This window comes from Capra hircus, chromosome 3 (assembly GCF_001704415.2).
Source record: "Capra hircus breed San Clemente chromosome 3, ASM170441v1, whole genome shotgun sequence".
Lineage (NCBI taxonomy): Eukaryota > Metazoa > Chordata > Mammalia > Artiodactyla > Bovidae > Capra > Capra hircus.
Genome location: NC_030810.1, coordinates 4,948,738 through 4,969,364, shown reverse-complemented (window position 1 = coordinate 4,969,364; position 20,627 = coordinate 4,948,738). Strand labels below are relative to the sequence as shown.

Sequence of the window (20,627 nt, the reverse complement as noted above, 5' to 3'; positions counted from 1 at the left end):
TCTTACAGTTCTGTGGGTCAGAAGCCCAAAATGGGTCTCATGGGGCTAAAATCAAGGTGTCAGCAGGCTGTATTCCTTTCTGGAGCTCCGGGGGAGAATCCGTCCCCTTGTCTCTTGTAGCTTCCAGAGGCCACCTGCTCTCCTGGCTGGTGGCCTCATCTCCACCTTTGGGCAGCAGCGCTGGGCTACCTGGAGGTCCAGTGAATCCTCACGTGGCCATCTTTCTGTTTCTCTTCTGATGCCCTCTTCTAATTTTTATGAGTACACTGGACTCATGAGGATAATTCAGGGTGATCTGCCTTCAGGTCAGCTGATTAGCAACCTTATTCCATCTGAATTCCCCTTTCCCATGTAACCTGACAAATTCCCAGGTTCCAGGGACTGGGGTGTAGACCTCTTTGAAACTCACTATAACCCAGTTTCTTCATCTGCAAAATAGAGCAATGGTGAGGTCTGAATTTGTAGGGTGCCTGGCTAATAGTCACAACAATATTAACTAACATTGTTGTGACTATTACATTCTTATCATTCAGTATGTTCTCCATCACGTCCACGGAGCAGGTACATGTGCCTGGAGAACCTGTAAGAAAGATCTCAGTGTGACACACAGTTAGCTGAAACGTCTCAGGGTGACAATGATAGACCTGGTTACCAGCATCTACAGCCATGCAATCTCATTATTTGGAAGAGTGACAGTGTCATTCCATCTATCCATCTGCTCAATCCATTTGCCACTCAACAAGTTAACTGAACGTCTAGCTGGGGCCAGGTGCTGTGCGAATCCTGGAGTAAAGACAGGAAGCGGAAATGGATGGGGTGGGTGGGTTAGTGATGATGGCGGTAAAATGATTTAGTTCCTTTGAAAAACGAACATGATGGAACTCTGCTCAGTATTATGTGGCAGCCTGGATGGGAAGGGAGCTTGGGGGAGAAAAGATCCATGTATTTGTATGGCTGAGTCTCCTCACTGTTCACCTGAAACCATCAGAACATTGTTAACCGGCTATACCCCAACATGAAATTAAAAAGTTTGAAGTTAAAAAAAAACCAACAAAAATGAGTATGAGAAGCAGAGCAAGAAACATACGTGTTCTCACCCCAGGTTATAAAATGGCAGCCTTTCCTTCTTTTGATTAATATGATGGATTCTAGTCACTGGATCTCAAGTACCTGTAACAGGTAGGAAGCTTCTAGAGATTATTTCAGACAGTAAAAAAAAACCCAACTAAGAGAAAACACCTAAACCTATAGTTCCTCAAAATGCAGAGGAACATTATCATTTTACAAAGGAGAAATAACCTGGGAATTTCTAACAAGAATATATCACTTGAAGAGGATTACTATTTGCAGTCCACACTAACAAGGTTTAAATAGTTAATGAGTATAATTCAGAAGCTTGGCAAAAACTTCTACTTGGAGTTGTAAATATTTCTTCTGACTTTTCTAGAGCAAGGGCTTCCCTGGTGGTGCAGAGGTTAAAGTGTCTGCCTGCAATGTGTTCGATCCCTGGGTCAGGAAGATCCCCTGGAGAAGGAAATGGCAACCCACTCCAGTATTCTTGCCTGGAGAATCCCATGGACGGAGGAGCCTGGCGGGCTACAGTCCACAGGTGGCAAAGAGTCGGACACGACTGAGCGACTTCACTTCACTTTCTAGAGCAAGGATCAGGAAACTATGGTTGGATGGGCCAAAGGTGGTCTGTTGTCTGTTTTTGCAAATAAAGTTTCATTGGTACCCGACCACACTCATTCATTGATTTACTTTGTCTGGACACTTTGGAGGCAGGACATAGAGTTAAATAGTTGGGACAGAGACCACGTAGTTTTTGAAGCCTAAAACATTTACTATCTGGCCCTTTAAGTAAAAAGTCCGTCAACTCTTGTGCAGACCATTACTTCTGGAATCAGTGCGGTGACTATTTTCCATCTTCACTGACCCATCAGTGGCAAAGCAGAAGGGGAACAGTTTCTAGAGTTGGTGGAAACAGTTTCTAGAGTTGGTGGACACACTGTAGAGGGGATTTTCCTAATCCCAGGCAGGCTATCAGGGATGAGAGGTTTGAATGAAAATTCCAGCTCTCTTTCTGGTGACTGAATGGCCAGGATGGTGATGGATATAATTTCATGGACACAGTTTCCCTTCTTTTTATTCCTAGTTGGCCAAGAAAACTACCTTCAGGTCCAGAAAGAGAACTCAACGGTGCTCACTGCTATGAAAAGGGCTTGGAGGGGCGCCTGCTGGCCTGGGCCTTGCGGGGTGAGGGTGCTAATTCTGACGGTGCTTGGAGAAGGCACACCGCTCTTGGCTGCTTCCTTTCCTCCTATAGCAGAGGGATCTGGAAGAAAACAATTCTGTGAACATCTCAGAATGTGTTCAAAAACTAGAAAACTAAATCCAGCTGAATTTTCTTGTGCTTTCCTATCACAAGCGAACCCAGGCACATATGAGACAAACCAGCCTCGGCTGGAAGCACACTGTTTAGGGAATGGTTTTCTCCAGGCAAAACCTGTTCCGTTATGTGAATTGTGAAAGTAAAAACCAATGAGAACAGGTGCGTGTGTGTGTGCGTGTGTGTGTGTGTGTGTGTGTATGTGTGCAAATTCAATAGTTTTGAAGCTGCTACTCAATTCTGCAATTTGACTGTTCTCTTATAAGGTTCTTTTGTGGCTCAGCTGGTAAAGAATCCGCCTGCAATGCGGAAGACATGGGTTCAGTCCCTGGGTTGGGAAGATCCTCTGGAGCAGGGAAAGGCTACCCACTGCAGTATTCTGGCCTGGAGAACTCCATGGACTGTATAGTCCAGGGGTCACAAAGAGTCGGACACAACTGAGCGACTTTCACTTTCACTTATAAGGTTACGGATCACAACTTTCCTAAGATTTAGAAGACACGTGCTTTATTGCTAAGGCCAGAAGATATTGTGGACCCCAAACTTCACTGGATAGGGCAGAGTCCAAATGCATGGATAGAGGAGGGTGGAGGTGTCGTGTGTGACAAGCCTTTGTTGCTGAGACATGCGCTGCACTTACCTTAAAGCTGTCTTCTTCCTCCTGGTAGACCGGATTCATGCTGGTGAGAGAGGTGACGAACTCGAGGGCGGTGAGCGGCTTGTGGGACTGCTGCCGGAGTCTCCGCTCCGTGAGCACCTCCTTCACCACTTGGACAATGTGTCCCTGTGTGAAGCCGTCGGTGATCTTCGCCAGGCAACTGACACTCAGGGTGTCCGTGATGATGCCGCCGTGTCGCTGAATGATCTCCTTCCACAGAACTGTCATATCCAAGACGATGGTGAAGACAGAGAATGAGAGTCAGCAGAGAGAAAACAGGGTTAACCCAGTCTCCGGGACAAACCTGCCTCTCACCAAGAAAGGAGAGCACGGGGGTCTGCTCCAATTTGTAATTCAAATGAGCATGGGGCCAAAGAACCAAACGCTTTGCCTCAAGTCATTTTTCACTCACAAGGCATGCACGTCGATGGCCCTGAGTTCTACAGATCCCTGAGTCCTTTGTGAATTGACAAAAAAACATTTAATAAGGGTCAGTATACACTTTCATGTGTATTAATACAACAGATCGTTAGCAGGAAGCAGCTGTACAGCACCATGAACTCCGCTGGGTGCTCTGCGATGACGTAGAGGGGAGGGTTGGGGAGGGGAGGGGCGGGAAGGAGGTCCGAGAGGGAGGGGATATAGGTATACATTTAGCAGCCGCTTCGTACAGCAGAAAGCAACACGACCTTATAAAGCAATTACACTCCAATCATAAATTTTTAAAAAAGGTCAGTAGAGTTTTAGGGTGATGCCTTCAAAGATGTTCAAAATCTTCCAAAACTGGAAATTTACGGTGTTTGGTTAAGTAGGAGTTTGACTTGTTTGAGTTACAAAGGTCATTTCATATGTAATTTATACGTGTAGAATCGCAACACACAGTCCGATTTCCATCAGCTTTGCAGGGCTTGGTTCCTGTTAGGCGTACGCCACTGCAGAACACGGCCTTTGAGCAGAGCCATACTCTCTGCCCCCAACCATGGCAAACAGGCACAGATGAACAGGCTACCAAATGGTGCCCTGTTGCTGTCTGGGACAGTGGGACCCTGGGTAACCGGGAGATTCCACTTCGGACACGGGGATGCCGTGAACACGAATTAAGAAATGATCCCTGCTTCTTAACCTTAGACACAGGGTGGTCTCCCACACAACATTCGAGACATAACACTTTGAACACTGCATCCATTCTGTAAGAGAGATTCTATGGAAATAAACTGAGACCCACTGTGATATGTTTTTCCAGTGGTCGTGTATGGATGTGAGAGCTGGACCATAATGAAAGCTGAGCGCCGAAGAATTGATGCTTTGGAACTGTGGTGTTGGAGAAGACTCTTGAGAGTCCCTTGGACTGCAAGGAGATCCAACCAGTCCCTCCTAAAGGAGATCAGACCTGGGTGTTCATTGGAAGGACTGATGTTGAAGCCGAGACTCCAATCCTTTGGCCACCTGATGTGAAGAACTGACTACTTGGAAAAGACCCCGATGCAGGGAAAGACTGAAGGCAGGAGAAGAAGGGGACGACAGGGGATGAGATGGTTGGATGGCATCACTGACTCGATGGACGTGAGTTTGAGCAAGCTTTGGGAGTTGGTGATGGACAGGGAGGCCTGGCGTGCTGCGGTCCATGGGGTCGCAAAGAGTCAGACATGACTGAGCGACTGAACTGAGCTGAACTGAACTGTGATGTGTTACTTCTGTCCAGACAGCGAGGAAGGGACTGGGCAGGGACAAGACTGTCCATCTCAGAGCCAGCCCTGGCACGGCGAAGGCTGGGCTAAATGTTTCCAAAGAGACATGACCTTCTTTGAGGAAGGTTAAAGACAGTTTTTTAATAAAGAAGACTCTGGCATGACCTGAGCACTGTCAGGTGTGTGGAATGACTACATCATCCAAACACATCGACCTCTAAATACCAGGTGAAATGAAAACTTCCAATGACTGTCTAGGAATAGAATGACTTGGGACATAACTAGGACTCACATCAGAGAGTCCGGTTTGGGGGCCTCAAGTTATTTCTCTGTCCTCCTTGGTGGGGGATCCTTGGCTCCAAGGTGAGCTGAGTTGCTGGGAAGGGGGATATGTTACCATGGGGCCTGAGGTGTCTTCTAGCGTGGAAGGTTAGCCGTTGAGGCTTGAGGACCACAGTGAAGCCTGTAAGGGCTACAGGGGCCCCCAACCTGACCTAAAGCAACATCTACCCCCTGCATCTACACTGCTACTTCCTTGAGGGGTTTATTTAAACTTGAAGTCATCTTAAGGTTATCTGTAAAAATAGGAGTAGAAAGATTTAATTCTTAGGCTTCTGTGAGAAATAAGGACAAGAAAGTATAGAAAGCGATTGGAAGAAACCATTCTGATATATGGTGGGCATTTTGTTTTCTGTAGCTTTATTACTGTTATTTCTGTAATTACTATTAGTCATTCCATTTTGTGGGGCTTCCCGGGTGGCTCAGTGGTAAAGAACCCGCCTGCCAACGAAGGAGACATGGGTTCAATCCCTGGGTGGGGAAGGCCCACTGGAGAAGGAGATGGCAGTGCACTCCAGGATTCCTGCCTGGAGAATCCCACGGATAGAGAAGCCTGGTGGGAGTCCATGGGATTACAAAGGGTCGGACACGACTGAGTGACTTAACAGCAACAACACTGCACTTTGTACCAAAGTTTACTAATGCTCACTAAAACGTCAATGATTGATAGAAAAGCTAACACAAAATAAACTAGAGTATTTTCTAGGCATATTTGTGTGAAGACCCTGGAGCAGGTAACGATTACCCTTATCTAAATACAACTGTCACAGATCAGAAAACATTACCCGTGGTAAAAACACACAGCAACAACCACCGGATCACACCACCCCTTGGGATCCAGCCTGTCTTGTCCACATTCGTAGCATCTAAAAACTGCGCAAACAGGTCTGAGTGGTGACTTGGAGGCTAAGAAGGGAACGCGTCTTATGGCACAGGTGATAACCCCTAAAGCTGAGGAGCCAGAAAACACCCCAGACTGGGATCCAGAACAGCCCCAGTCTCAAGGGCTGAGGGCAGCTGAGGGGCTCTCTGCACCCGGTGCTGTATTTCATTTCCCTCTCGTGGATGCAGAGGGCTTCTCAGTTCTTCAGGCTAATCTACATCCCCTTCCCCTTCTTTAGACCTGATAGGAATCTGGTCTTTGGGTCCCCTGTGAGGAACTGACTCATTGGAAAAGACCCTGATGCTGGGAAAGATTGAAAGCAGGAGGCGAAGAGGGCAGCAGAGGATGAGATGGTTGGATGGCGTCACCAACTCAATGGACATGAGTTTGAGCAAGCTCTGGGAGTTGGTGATGGACAGGGAAGCCTGGCGTGCTGCAGTCCACGGGGTCACAAGGAGTCAGACACGACTGAGCAACTGAACAACAACAACTCTGCTTTTGCCATTCCAAATTGCTCGCATCCTGACTGCTGGTTGAGAGGGCACCATCTCTTAAAATTCATTTGGGGTCTTGCACAAGCACATGAGGGTGAATAATACGATTTGGATGAGCTTCTGGCCTCTGCAGTCTAGAATGCCAGAAAAATCGAAAGACATGAGCTGGACTCCTCCGAGCGGACACTGGGTCCAGGGTGGGGAGCCTGTGATGGATTGGGTTATTAGTGGGACAGACCCCAGGCAAGAGAGGCAGGAGGTAGAGCATTAGGAACGTGGAGAGATGGGAGCCCAGAGGGATTTCTGGGGACTAGACACGGCATTCATCAACCAGGGAGGGGGGCGGATTTTCTTTGCAGAGACATTGTGAAGGAAACAGCATGATTTGGGGGAAGGAGGTGGATATTGAATTATATTTGGTAAACCTTAAGGACTGTGTTTCCTCCGGCTGATCTACCCTTAGCTTCTCAGCCCCGTCACTTGCCTCCTCCCTGCCTGGAGGAATTTCAGAAGTTGGATGGTGATTGTTCCACACACCTCGAGTGCTCTGTTGCCCGCAAACAGATGGACAAGCAAGGGCCCAAGTTATGAATTTGCAGGCCAGGCTTTACGGGCTGTGAGAGACCATTTTTGATCACTGCAAAGACAGGAATAGTCTTTCTTTAAGATAGATGTCCCAATCAATGTGGCTATGATAACTTCAAGGTCACTGGAGAAAACAGGCAGTGTTTATGATGTTGGCAAGAATGGCGGCCTCAACAAATCACCCACCAGCAAAGAAATATGTGAGACGCATGTGGCTGAGCGGACAAGAGCCCTGAGCCCAAGACAGCCGCTGCTGCGGGTTCATCATCTGCTCACAGGTGAAGGGACGCTTCCTCCTCCTGTCCCACGTGGCTGCGGGAGGGGGTTCAGGCTGGAATCTGTCACACGATCTGAGTCCCTAGAGAGGCCTGGCACTACATCAGAAGAACACAATTGTCCTCGTTAGACATCAATAGCTCCATTTTTAAAGGGCCTCTGGTTTTGTCAAACAGTGGAAACTATTGAATCCAAAGTCAAGAATAACGTTCTAGCTCCTGAAAATTAATAATACACTACTTTATTCCATTAAGATAGCTTAAAAAATATATATACAATGCAGAGAGAGAGAGAGAGACAGACACACAGAGAAAGACAGGGAGAGAGAGATGCTAACAAGAGCTGGGGAAGCTCTGATGAAGCTGGGAGGGAGGAGTCCTCTGCAGTGACTCACGGTGGGCAGAGAATGCTGGTGCCCACCCACCCTCTGAGCAAAACTACACAGCCTTGTCCCCTTGAACCTGAGATCATGTAAGTCATTCCGGCCAACGTGGGTAGAAGTGCTGTGGGCCCCATCTGGGTCTGGTTCCTAAAATCTCCTGAGAGATCATTTATAGGATCTTTTTCTCCCTTTGGTGCTGATTGGCTGCAGAGGATCCAGTGGAGGGCTTGCAGGCCCCAGAAGTCAGAGAAGCCCCTAGATGATGGAGAAATGCCTGCATCCAAAGTCTCCCAGTGCTTTGCATATAACACTGACTTATGAAGTCAGGACCACAGTTTATGGAGACAGAAATGAGTGCGTGTTGCGAACCGAGTGGCTAATAAGCTAAGAGATTTTCATGTATGGGGAATAAAGGGCTGTTCTTTCAGCAAATCACATTAGCCAGGACCTTAAGAACAACCAGAAAGGACCACAGAGCCTCTGTTTTGGTGATGCTATTGTGAAGGGTTAAGAGAAACCAAGTCTGACCCAGTAGATTTTATTACTATCATCGGTGCTAACCATTGCTGCTGAGTCAGCGCTAGCTCCATCTCCTCTGTTGCCACCACCACCGTGACCGCCAGTATCTCCTTCATCCCCAGGCTGCAGTCATGACCACCATCCTCAGACCGCAGTCACCATCACCACCGTTTCCGACACCAGCACCACCATTACCACCTCTTGGATGGTCTTGGATGTCCACGCCTATCCAGGCTTCAGATGACTGAAGCTCCAGTCACCGTCATGAAACACCTCAGCGGGAGGGAAGCCCCAGCTGAACCCAGTAGCCCCTCAGAACCACGAGAAGTATAGGTTGTTGTTTCCAGCCCCTGGGGAGGGCTGTCACACAGCAGGAGGCGTGGAGACCCCATCAGCACCACTGCCAGCTCCCGAGCCATCTACCGTCCAGCCATGGAAATCCTCCTCCTCCACGACAACCATCAGCACCTTATTCCCCCTTCTTCACCACCACCACCCGTGCTCTTGTGGGGCTGGGATGGTGCTGGGCATTCCAACCATCTCATAGAAGGGTCACCACTGCCCTGCAAACTCCACGGTTCTCCTACGTTACAGCTGAGAGAGCGGGGAGGCTCAGAAGGTCAGCCACCTTGTCAAGGTCATCAGTGATCCAGGGGCCAAGCTGGGATCAGACCCAGGTCTGCTCAGAGCCCACATCTCACCCTTCTTCCCCATTTCACTGCCCTGGGTCCCTGGTTGGTACGGTTCCCCGTTAACAATAGATTTCCAAAAACGTGGATTTTGAATTTGTTCCAGAAAAAAAAAATGGAAAAGAGTAAGCTATTGTATAAGTCAATCAACGTTCTCCTGAACTAATACTTTAAGACTGGAAAAAAAAAATCAACCTCGTGAAAAGCAATGCTGTTGGATGAGAAAGGCAACACTACCATGGGGACAAAATGAGGGACCCGAGTCTACCTGTCAGAAGAAAAATTCACACCCTCGAGGCTTCTGTCTCCCTCAGGGCTCAAAATAATAACCCCTGTCCAGTTTCTTTCCGTCCAGGGAAAGACGATCATGTTAGCAACAGAACAGAGGCGTATACTTTGCTCTTCTGACCTGGTATTTGCATTTATAGCTTGAGCCTGGCTGACCCTGGCACGCTGGGCCTCATGCCCCTCCTGATGCTCCTGGGTGGCGAAGGCCACCCTCCCGGCCCACAGGACAACACGGCTGTCGCGGATGGCCCAGCCTCACTGGCTGCACACGGAAGGGGTGAGGGGTACTTGCCGTATCTGGAAGCGTAGTCTGGTCTGGGAACCAAAATAATTTTTTGGTAAGCTTTGCAGAAAGGCTGAAGTTCTGCATCAAAAGGTCGCTTTGTGGTCCCCACAATTAGAATCCTGTCGTCTGGCTTCAGGAGTTTCAGCATTTTGGGAAGCTGCTTTTTCAGGCGCTTAGGTTCCATCTGGGAGAAACAGAGAGGAAAACAAATGAGCCCACATATAGGAAAAAGAACTGAGAGCTAAAGGAAATTCAGCCTCGGATGCACTGTGGGATGCCCTTACTAATGTGCTTTCGGGGCTGCTGGACATACTTTCCTAGAGTGTGTCCTGGGCCAGGTCTCAGGACGTGGTTCCTGGTTGGCGTGGTCTGAATTGCTGGCCCTTCCTTTCTTCAAATCTGGTGTTAGATTTGGACAGGGGGAAGGAGGGAAGCACCTGACCGAACGTTCTAGCATCTTAGCCCTAAGCATGGGAAATGGGGGGATTTCCAAGCGGAAGGAAGCTGCCTGGGGTTGACAATGGGTTCTGGTGCGTTCCTCCGAGCTGTTTTGCAGGTGAACTCAAGACTTCCTTTGTTGATGAGGATCTGAGGTCCCGGATCTCAGGTCTGAAAACACCTCGTGACATGGAGCCTGACACCACTTCTCTCTGAAGCAGTCTGAATGTAATCCGAAGCTGTCTTATTTCAGTAGAGCCTCCGCACAATTGAGGGTCAGGAGCAAGACGTGAGGCACTGGAGGGAGAAGGACTTCCAGCCTGGGGGTGCTGGTGAGCAGATTTGGCCACATTGCCATGGCAACGCACTGGCCTTCAACCAGGGCAGCAGGAGGAGAGGAAGCAGTGAGGAGTGGTGGGGAGCCTCCACGGAGATGCCCAAGCATAATCTGGGCCTCTTTCGCTCCCCTTTGGCTCAGGGACAGCTTAGACACCGAGCTAAAGATCTCACCTATGCTGGGAGTTTCCTGGAATCGTCCCCCAGCACCTGTGAGCTCCTCCACAGAGATGAGGCCACCTGAGGTTTGTCCCTGTGAGTCCTGCACCCTTGGCTGAGAGACAGCCCTGTACGCCAGTCTGCAGGAAGGGGCTGGGGATGCCTAGGGAAGGGAGGGAGCGTGTGATAAATTCCATCCTCGGGAATAAAAGCGAACGGTGGAGGGTGCTGGAGGCCCAGGGGCTATGAGGGTGCCAGAGCTGTGTATAGCTTGCAGGGCCTTGGGGACAAGACCACTGTGTGCTGGGGGACGGCCAGCCTGCTGGGCAGAGGGCTGGAGGGTGGAGGCTGACGTGCAGCCCGCAGGGAGGGTGCCACCTGGGGGAGGAGAGAGGAGGGGCTGTTGGCCGAGCAAGGGGCCCCAGGGCTGTCTCTCCTTCCTTCGTCCATGTGCCCGGCGGGAGGGCCCGGTTTCACGGGGCACAGGGAAAAGACCATAGAGGCTGAGGAGGAGCACTGCCTTGGCTGAGGGGCCCTTAGGAGCACAGCCCAGTGGGAAGCTGCAGGAACTTCAGCTCCAAGCAGGCCCTGGGTTGGGGCTTGCCTTGACCATAGGACAGGGCAGCTGCTCTTCTGTGCCCGCCTGCCTTGCTCATCGCTTCTCATGCCCAGCTACACGCACAGCACCGGGAGCGCCGACCGCAGAGCTCCAGGGCCCCTGCTCTGTGCCTGGCGCAGACTCTCTCACCTAATCCTCACAGGCAGCCCATCAGAGGGGCTTGTTCCCACCCTCACTGGGGAGATGTGGGCCTGAGGCATGAGGCAGTCTGGAGACCTGCTCAGAGTTCATGAGCAAGACCCTGGCTGCCAGCACGGAAGCGGTGACTCCAGAACGTTGCTCCTTCCCCTACTCTGAGGGCGGGGCGGGGGCAGTCTCTCAAGGGGATGTGCCGGGGGTCTTGCTCCCGCTGACTCGCCAATTCCCTTCCTGTGTAGGGCCTACAGCAATTGAGAGCTGCAAAGGAGACTTAAAATATCTATTACTATTATATTATGTTATGGCTGACTTTATTTTTCTGGGCTCCAAAATCACTGCAGACAGTTACTGCAGCCATGAAATTAAAAGACGCTTACTCCTTGGAAAAAAAGTTATGACCAACCTAGACAGCATATTAAAAAGCGGAGACATTACTTTGTCAACAAAGGTCCGTCTAGTCAAGGCTATGGTTTTTCCAGTGGTCATGTATGGATGTGAGAGTTGGACTATAAAGAAAGCTGAGTGCCAAAGAATCGATGCTTTTGAACTGTGGTGTTGGAGAAGACTCTTGAGAGTCCCTTGGACTGCAAGGAGATCCAACCAGTCCATTCTAAAGGAGATCAGTCCTGGGTGTTCATTGGAAGGACTGATGTTGAAGCTGAAACTCCAATCCTTTGGCCACCTGATGCGAAGAGCTGACTCATTTGAAAAGACCCCAATGCTGGGAAAGATTGAGGGCAGGAGGAGAAGGGGACGACAGAAGATGAGATGGTTGGATGGCATCACCAACTCAATGGACATGGGACAGTGAGTTCAGCGACTGAACTGAACTGATATGTTATTATATTTATATAATTACTACAGTATGTTGTTTTTCAGTCACTCAGTCGTGTCCGACTCTTTGCCACCCCGTGGACTGAAGCACACCAGGCTTCCCTGTCCTTCACCTTCTCCCGGAGTTTCCTCAAACTCACGTCCGTTGAGTCAGTGATGCCATCCAACCATCTCATCCTCTGTCGTTCCCTTCTCCTCCCACCTTCAATCTTTTCCAGCATCAAGGTGTTTTCTAATGAATCAGCTCTTCAGATTGGGTGGCCAAAGTATTGGAGCTTCAGCTTCAACATCAGTCCTAATGAATATTCAGGGTTTCATTTAGGATTGACTGGTTTGATAAGGTATAGATCAGCTTTATTGATATAATTCATATACCATATAATCCACCTATTCAAAACACGCTTCCAATAAAATTAAAATAGTAAAAAAAGAAAATGTCTGGCTGAATGGTTTTTAGTATATTCACAGAGTTGTGTATCATCACAATTAATTTTAGAACATTTTCATATTTGCTCCCCAAAGATCTCACCCGTTTGTAGTCACTGCCCACTTTCCCCCAACTTCCTTCTCCAATCCTAGGCAATCACTAAGCTACTTTCTCTCTCTACGGATTTGCATATTCTGAATATTTCATAAATAGAGTCATTCAGTGTGTGTGTGTGTGTGTGTGTGTGTGTGTGTGTGTGTGTGTGTGTGTGTGTGGCTTCTTTCATTTAGCATGCCATTTCTGAGGTTCACCCATGTTGTGGTATGCTTTAGTATTTCAATTGCTAAATGATATCCACTGCATGGCTATGCCACACTTTATTTATCCACTGATCAGTTGATGGACATTTGGGTTATTTCTATTTTTTGGCTCTTCTGAATTGTGCTACGATCAACATTTGTGTATAGGATTTTACACGTGCTAATGCTTTCGTTTTGAATTGCTAGGTCATATGGTTACTCTTACATTTAACCTTTTAAAGAAATACCAGATTGTTTTTCAAAATATTTGTACCGTTTTACAATCCTGGCAGAGAGCAGAAGATTTAAGTTTTTCCAGACTCTTGCCAACACTTGTGGTTGTTTGTTTTCCTTAATTTTGTTCCTTTCATTTAGCTCTCCTCATGGGTGTAGTGGTATTGCGTTGTGATTTTGACTTGTATCTCCCTGGGGGCTAATGATGTTCACATCTTTTCATGTACTTACTGGCCATTTGTATACTTTGTTTGAAAAAAACGTGTATTCAGATCTTTGGCCCTTTTTAAAACTGCGGTTATTTGTAATGTTGAGTTGCAAGGGTCATTTATATGTTCTAGATACAGATTCTTTGTTAGATAAATGATTTGCCAATATTCTGAGTTCTTTTCACTTTCTTGATGATTTCCTTTACAACAAAAAATTCTTAGCTTTGATGAGGTTCAGTTTAAGCTTTCTTTTGTTGCTTGTGCTTTTGATGTCATGTCCAAGACACCACTGCTTAATGCAAGGTCACGAAGACCCATGTCTCCATTTCCTTCTAAGAGTTTTATAGGCATAGCTCTTTCTTTTAGGTCTATGGGGCATTATTGGTTAACTGTGTGAGGTAGGGGTCCAACCTCATTCTTTTGCAGGTGGCAATCCAATGGTCCCAGCAGCATTGGTTGAAAAGACTATTCTTTCTCCATTGAATTGTCTGGGCACCACTGTAAAAAAAATCAATTGACTGTAAATGTGAGGGTTTATTTCTGGACTCAGTTCTATTCCATTGACCGAGAGGTCTTTCCTGAGGCCAGCATCACACTGTCCTGATTGTTGCAGGTTTGTGGTAAGTTTTCAAACTGGGAAGCGTCCTCCAATTCTGTTCTTTTCCAAGACTGCTTTGGCTGTTCTGGGTCCCTTGAATTTCCGTATGGATTTCAAGATCAGCTTGTCAATTTCTTGCAAATAAGCCAGCTGGAATCCTGACGGGGACCGTGTTGAATCTGTAGATCAATCTGGGGATTCTTGCTATATTAACATTATTAAGTTTTTCAGTCTACGAACATGATGTATCCTCCTCCTCATCTAGGTCTTCATTATTTTTTCAGCAACTTTGATTTGTAGTCTTCAGAGTGGAAGTCTTCCACTTCTTTTGTTAAGACTTTTCCTATTTTTTGGACGGTATTATAAATGGAATTGTTTTCTTAATACCAATTTTTTTCACAGGAAGTGTATAGAAGGCAGTTACTTTGAATATGGGTCTTGTATCCTACCCTGTAATCTCACTGAATGTTTGCATTAGTTTCTAAAATGGCTTTTAGTGAATTCCTCTGGGTTTTCTATACACAAGATCACGTCATCTGCAAATGTGGTTTTATTTCTTCCTTTTCAATATTACGCTTTGCTTTTCATCTAGTTTTCTTCCCTGACTGCCCTGGTGCCTCTTCGCGACCCCAGGCTCCTCTTTCCATGGGATTTTCCCAGCAAGAATACTGGAGCGGGTTGCCATTTCCTCCTCCAGGGGATCTTCCCGACCCAGGGATTGAACCTGTATCTCCTGCATCTTCTGCACTGCAGGCAGACTTTTTACCGCTGAGCCACTGGGGAAGCCTGATTGTCCTGGTGAGAGCCTTCAATATAATGTTGGATAAAAGCCTGGCATGCTGCAGTCCACAGGGTCACAAAGAGTCAGACATGACTGAACGACTGAACTGAAATGAAAAGAGGCGATCTTAAGGGAAAAACATCCGGTCTTTTACCATTAAGGATGGTGTCAGCTCTGGAGTTTTTGTAGTTGCTCTTTATCAGGCTGAGGAAGTTTCCTTTTCTATTTTTTTTTTTTTCTTTTAACTCATGAAGAGGTGTTGGCTTTTGTCAAATGCTTTTTTCTGCATCTGTTGAGATGATGGTGTGGTTCCTGTCCTTTATTTTAATGATATAGTGTATTACATTAATTGACTTTTGGATGCTCAGCCTGGGCTAAATCCCACTCGGTCATGGTGTATAATCCTTTTTCTGTGTTGTTAGATTCAGTTGAGAAGAGACTTTCTGTAATGTAACTCACAGAGAGAACAAGATGGGATTTTTACAGCAAAATAAATCCCACAGTCTGGGCCTGAAGCCAGACCACCGTGCAGCTTCCGACCATTTCCTCCTGCACTCACAGGAGTCCAGAGCCGGCAAGGCTCCATCAGGAGGGAACAATGGCTACGCAGGACTCCATCCAGGAAGCATGGGTGGGGGCTGGGGACAACAGGGAGCCTAAGAGAGGGCAGAGCACAAGAGAGGGATGACCGGAAATAAGTCTTCCTGAAGCCCCAGAAATGGGTGTCAGGACGGAAACCTGCTCTTGAAGGGGCTGCACCCTAACCCTGACCCTAGGCCTTTGCAGAAACCTGCCGTTGCTCAGATCCATGCCTCTGGGCTGCCTGGGATGGGAGAGATGTCTGTTGGGCCTTGACTATGCTACTGAACTTCCTATGGGGGCCAGGCTGTGTGCAAAAATGAAAAGCTCAAGGATAGAACTCCATATTGTTCTTGTTCAGTCCCTAAGTCATGTCTGACTCTTTGAGACCCCATGGACTGCATGCACTGGGCTTCCCTGTCCTTTGGCATCTCCCTGAGCCTACTCAAACTCATGTCCATTGAGTCAGTGATGCCATCCAGCCCTCTCATCCTCTGTCACCGCCTTCTCCTCCCACCTTCAATCTTTCCCAGCATCAGGGTCTTTTTCAATGAGTTGGCTCTTCGCATCAAGTGGCCAAAAGCATTGGAAATTCAGCTTCAGTCCTTCCAACGAATATTCAGGGTTGATTTCCTTTAGGATTGACTTGTTTGATCTCCTTGCTATCCAAAGGCTCTCAAGAGTCTTCTCCAGCCCCCCAGTTTGAAAGCATCAGCTCTTAGTGCTCAGGCTCCTTTATGGTCCAACTCTCACATCCATACATGACTACTGGAAAAATCATAGCTTTGACTACACAGACCTTGATTGGAAAAGCGAAGTGTCTGCTTTTTAACATGCTGTCTAGGTTTGTCATAGCTTTCCTTCCACACAGCACACGTCTTTTAATTTCACGGCTGCAGTCATTGTCCTCAGCGATTTTGGAGACCAAGAAGATACAGTCTGTCACAGTTTCCACTTTTGCCTCTTCTGTTTGCCGTGAAGTAATGGGACCGGATGCCATGATCTGAAGTTTTTTAAATGCTGAGCTTTAGGCCAGCTTTTTGCTCTCCTCTTGGGCCCTTATCGAAAGGTTCTTTAGTTCTCCTCTCTCTGCCATTAGAGTGGTGTCATCTGGATATGAGCTGTGGTTATACTGAAAAAGTAGCCTTTGGAAAACCAGGAGGAGGAGCAGGGTGATGAAGGTGGCAATGGAGGAGGAGAGCTGGGCAGGCCCTGGCCGTGCTGGCGGCACTGTGGGGGAGGCATCCCATGGGTGATTCTGGTTGACGCCAGGTGTCAGCATCCAATCCTCAGGGGAGAGCTGCAGCCTGGGGATGGGGTGTAGCATCTGTTGGTTAAGTGGTGACTTCTTTACGTTATGAGATGGTGCCCAAGGAGGGCAAGGAAAAAAGGTCCATGGGCTTGAGATGGAACCTCAGTGAGCATCTGCGTATTTAATGGAGTGTTTAGATGCACATGGAGGAGAGAAAGAAGAAAGTGTTGGTGGGGTCTGAGGAGACCAGAAGAAGGGAAGGTGACAGAGGCTAAGAGAGGACAGACTTTTACAAATGGCGGCTCACTGGCAAAATGGATTTCAAAAAACATTGTGAGAGCAGTTTCCATGGAGCTGGAGGACACCAAGTGGAAGCAGTGCGTGGAAGAGTGAGTGGGGATGGTTGAGAACAGACTGGTCTTTTAAGAAGCTTGATGGAGAAGAGTGCAAAGTTTTGCTGGGAGATTCTCTGGTGGCTCAGATGGTAAAGCGTCTGCCTGCAGTGCGGGAGACCTGGGTTCAATCCCCTGGGTCAGGATCCCCTGGAGAAGGAAATGGCAACCCACTCCAGTACTCATGCCTGGAAAATTCCATGGATGGAGAAGCCTGGTGGGCTACAGTCCATGGGGTCGCAAAGAGTCGGACATGACTGAGCGACTTCACTTTCTTTCTTATGGTGCATGTGGGGTGACATGAAGCTGCCCAAAGACTGGAAGGAAGTCTGATCCCCGGACCCTGGTAGGACTGGAGACTGCCACCCTGGGGGTGGGGGGTGGGCAGAGGTGCTTTTACAAGGTGCCCACGGTGAGAGTGGTGCAGTCCCGCCTGTTCCGAACTGGGAGATGATATTGCTGTGTCCTGTCAATGTCGGGGATGTACAGATTTAACCAGCCTCTTTGGGTAATAAATGTTGATCCTGGGCTGGCTCCAGAGTGACATCTTTGCAGATGGTGAGTCCCCTTAGGAGGGCATGGAAATGAAAGGTGAGTCTGTTCGGCCAGCAGCCCCCTGCCCCCGGGCCACCCCGTTCCTGTTCAGAGCCTCGTCCATTACACACGAGACCCGCACGCTCAGGCGTCACGCTGGCCAACATCCCCACGGACCCGTGGCAGCCTTTGCGGCCGACGCCCCTATGGCGGGACCTGCTGGGCCTGCCCACCTTATTGCTGCGGGCGACTTCTAATTGGTGTCTGACGCCAAGCGGCAGTCCCCGTGTGCTTTCCTGCAGTCAGCTCCACCAAACCATGGCAGCCGCCCGGCCCGACCCAGCCCTCGTGGAGGCCTGACTGGGATGCGGGGAGGGCTCCCACGCGCTGCAGCCACGAGGCTAATGGAGCGGAAAACGCAGCAGCGTCTCGTCCTGCCTCACGCTGTACTGCCTCTGTCTTGTACACCGACAACTGACTGACGGGGTAGCTGAGGGCTGTGGAGAGGACGGCGTCCTCTGGGAGGGGCGGGGAGGGCACAGACCCAGCATCCACCTGGTGCCCGGGGGCTGGGCGCTGAGGACGTTGTCGGGGGGAGAACTGGGGTGCCAGGGGGCTCTGGAGCCCAGCACCGTTGGCTCTGAGACCAGAGGGCCCCACGCGCAGTCTTCAGGACGTGGTCTGGAGCACGGGGGTTGAGGAGGGCGGACACAGGGGTAGCAAAAGCATGGTGGGCAGAGCAGGAAGTGCTGATGCCAGAGCCACATCCAGGCGCGGAGAAGGGGCCTGCGGCTGAGTCCCAGAGCTGCCAGAGACCAGCGGTGCGCCCTTCCTGGCTTAAGGCTTCCTAAGGAATCTGCCTGCTAGTGCAGGAGAGGCAAAAGGCGGGGATTCGATTCCCTGGGTCAGGAAGATCCCCTGGAGGAGGAAACGGCAACTCACTCCAGTGTTCTTGCCTGGAGAATCCCATGGACGACGAGCCTGGCGGGCTGCAGTTCACGGGGTCACAGGGAGTCGGACAGGACTGAGCACATGCAAAACGGGAAGGCCACCTCCTTCCCCTCAGGATCACTAAGTGCTCCAGACCCATGCTTCGTGCCCCCGGGACCTCTGCTGCCTGCTGCAGCAGCCCGCGGGGTCCCTGCGCCCCACCAGGAGCTGTCACCTCTTAGGACTGGGCCAGCCTCCACACTGTACCTCCGAAAGGGCCTCAACCCAGAGGCGGAGGCATCGAGGGTGGAGTTAGTCACTGTGGGTGAGAGGTTTCCCCAAGGGGTGTTCCTGGAATGCCCTTGAATGCCCTGCGCTACTGCCGGGAGTACTCTGGGCTGTGGCCATGGCAGGGGGGTTGTTTCTCTGCAGCTGGACATGTTTCTCTAGGTCTCAGGGCCTTGGACGTGAGGAGCCTTTGGACGCAGGCTGGGCCAAGTGGTAGTTAGGATGCTGGGGTCCTTGGGCAGCTAGGTGATGCAACGTGGAGCTTCTCGTCTGTGGATGCAGTGAACGCCCTTGGAGTTTGGTGGTCACCTTCAGAGCCTGACTGTCCAGTGCTCACAGCCGCCCCAAGCCCACGGGCAAGGACAGAAGTCAGAGGCTGGGGGCGGGGAGGAAAGCAGAGGACAGCGAGCCGGTGCTGGCCCTGGAGGCAGGAGGCAGCGGGGGGCAGGTACAGGACTTGGGGCTGGAAGATGCTCGCAGGGTGGTTCTCTGCCGGCTGGCTCTCTTTCGGCACTGGAGCTGGGGACCCTGCAGGGCCAGAGGGGTCTGCATGCCTCCCCACCAACCCGTGGCAACTCTGTGCCTGGGCTGGTTCAGGCAGCCCAGCCGGTCTTGTGGACCTTTGGGGACCCGGGACCCTTCTGCTTGTATTCATCAGGCGTCCTGGAATTTCCCCATACTGTGACTTAGGCTCCGGTGCAGTGAATTCCCCTGACAGACGACAGACTTTTCTAAAGCAGAGGCGGACAGAATAAATGTGCAATTTGTCCACAACAAACACTGTGCCACCAAAGACCTTCCTTTTCTACAGGAACGAGACAAGTCAGGGACCATACTTGTGGGACCACAGCCTGTGCACGGGGTGAGCAAGAAAAGGGCCGCTTCAGGGGAGGCTTCTGGGCCCCCTTCACAGTGACCCTCCCGGCTAGGGTGGGGGGCGTCTGCTGAACTCACATTTATTCCCTGCGGTCAGCACTCCCTCAAAGCCTGCCAGCCCACCGCCCTCTGGCTCTCAAACGGGCTTGCTCATCCCTCTCATTGTCCCTCCACACAGGGGCACAGGGGAACAGAGGTAATTGCTGGTGACAGCTGGACAGCTTGAGGGGGTCCTGGGAGAGGACTTGAGGGGGGCTTCGTGAACTCAGAGGCTGGTCTCTCTGCAACTCTTTAGCCAGCTAAGGGGGTGGAGGCTCAGAGAGGTTAGCTTACTTGCTCAGGGACACACAACCAACTAAAGAAAAGGCCCGCGACACACTTCTGAATTCTCATATCTTCCAGGCTGACGCCCAGCGAGAGGTCCCTTGCCCGTTAAAGAGACTGAACTTCCGATGACATTAAGTGTGTGATACCTTGGACTAAACACTGCCTTTCATCTCTCTTGAGATTTACTGTAGTAACTGCCTTCAAGTTCACATCTACATGAACTTTTAAAATTTTATTATTTAAAAAAACCTAATTTTTATTGGAGTCTAGTTGCTTTACTGCGTGTGGACTTTTTTTTTTTTTTAATGTAGCAACGTCACCAGCAGAGGGAGCTACCTGCCAGCTTCCCAGATTAAATAGTAAATGAGTCCTCTTAAGAGTTTCCAAAATGACAGGGCAATCAAGGCTCATTTGGGGAAGAAAAGATTGAGCTTTCATTCTTTACCCAAATCATCTCTACCTGCTAAAAATGATGTATAATACATAAGGATCAAAAGTGATTAAAATCCTTATGAATTTAATCAGAAATTCAGTTAACCACTATTTGCTTTGGTGCAAATTGATGTGGAATAACAATCATGTGTATCTGCAATCTTTTTTTTTTTTAACTTGTGGGAAATTTGCTGGTGATTTGGGGGTGGGTGGGGGGAAGTGCGGGGGAGGGGAGCCATTGAAAGGAGAGAAAAGGCGGAAGGAAGCAATTGACAGAGGGCTCCCAGGGGGACCCTGAACGTGGGGGCGCTTGGCGGGTCTATGCACCGTCTTTGTTCATAAATTTCAGGCCTTTGGCTATTTATTATGATGAACAATAGGAAATCCTAATAATAACCCCTGTGTGTGCCATTTGCCGTGGCCGAGCAGAGCTCTCTCGATTGTTCCTTACTGTGAATCCTATGTTTGG

The 20,627-nt window shown here is 49.4% G+C and overlaps 1 protein-coding gene across 1 annotated transcript in view; it reads right to left on the bottom strand.

Moving 5' to 3' along the window:
* Positions 1-20,627, bottom strand: part of IQCA1 (IQ motif containing with AAA domain 1) — a 184,963-nt gene that overhangs the window by 3,672 nt on the left and 160,664 nt on the right. The window contains exons 17-18 of the mRNA XM_013963032.2: positions 9,483-9,660; positions 3,030-3,268 (exon numbers count right to left, since the gene is read on the bottom strand). Coding sequence (XP_013818486.2) covers positions 3,030-3,268; positions 9,483-9,660 — 417 coding nt within the window. The remainder of the gene's footprint in view (positions 1-3,029; positions 3,269-9,482; positions 9,661-20,627) is intronic.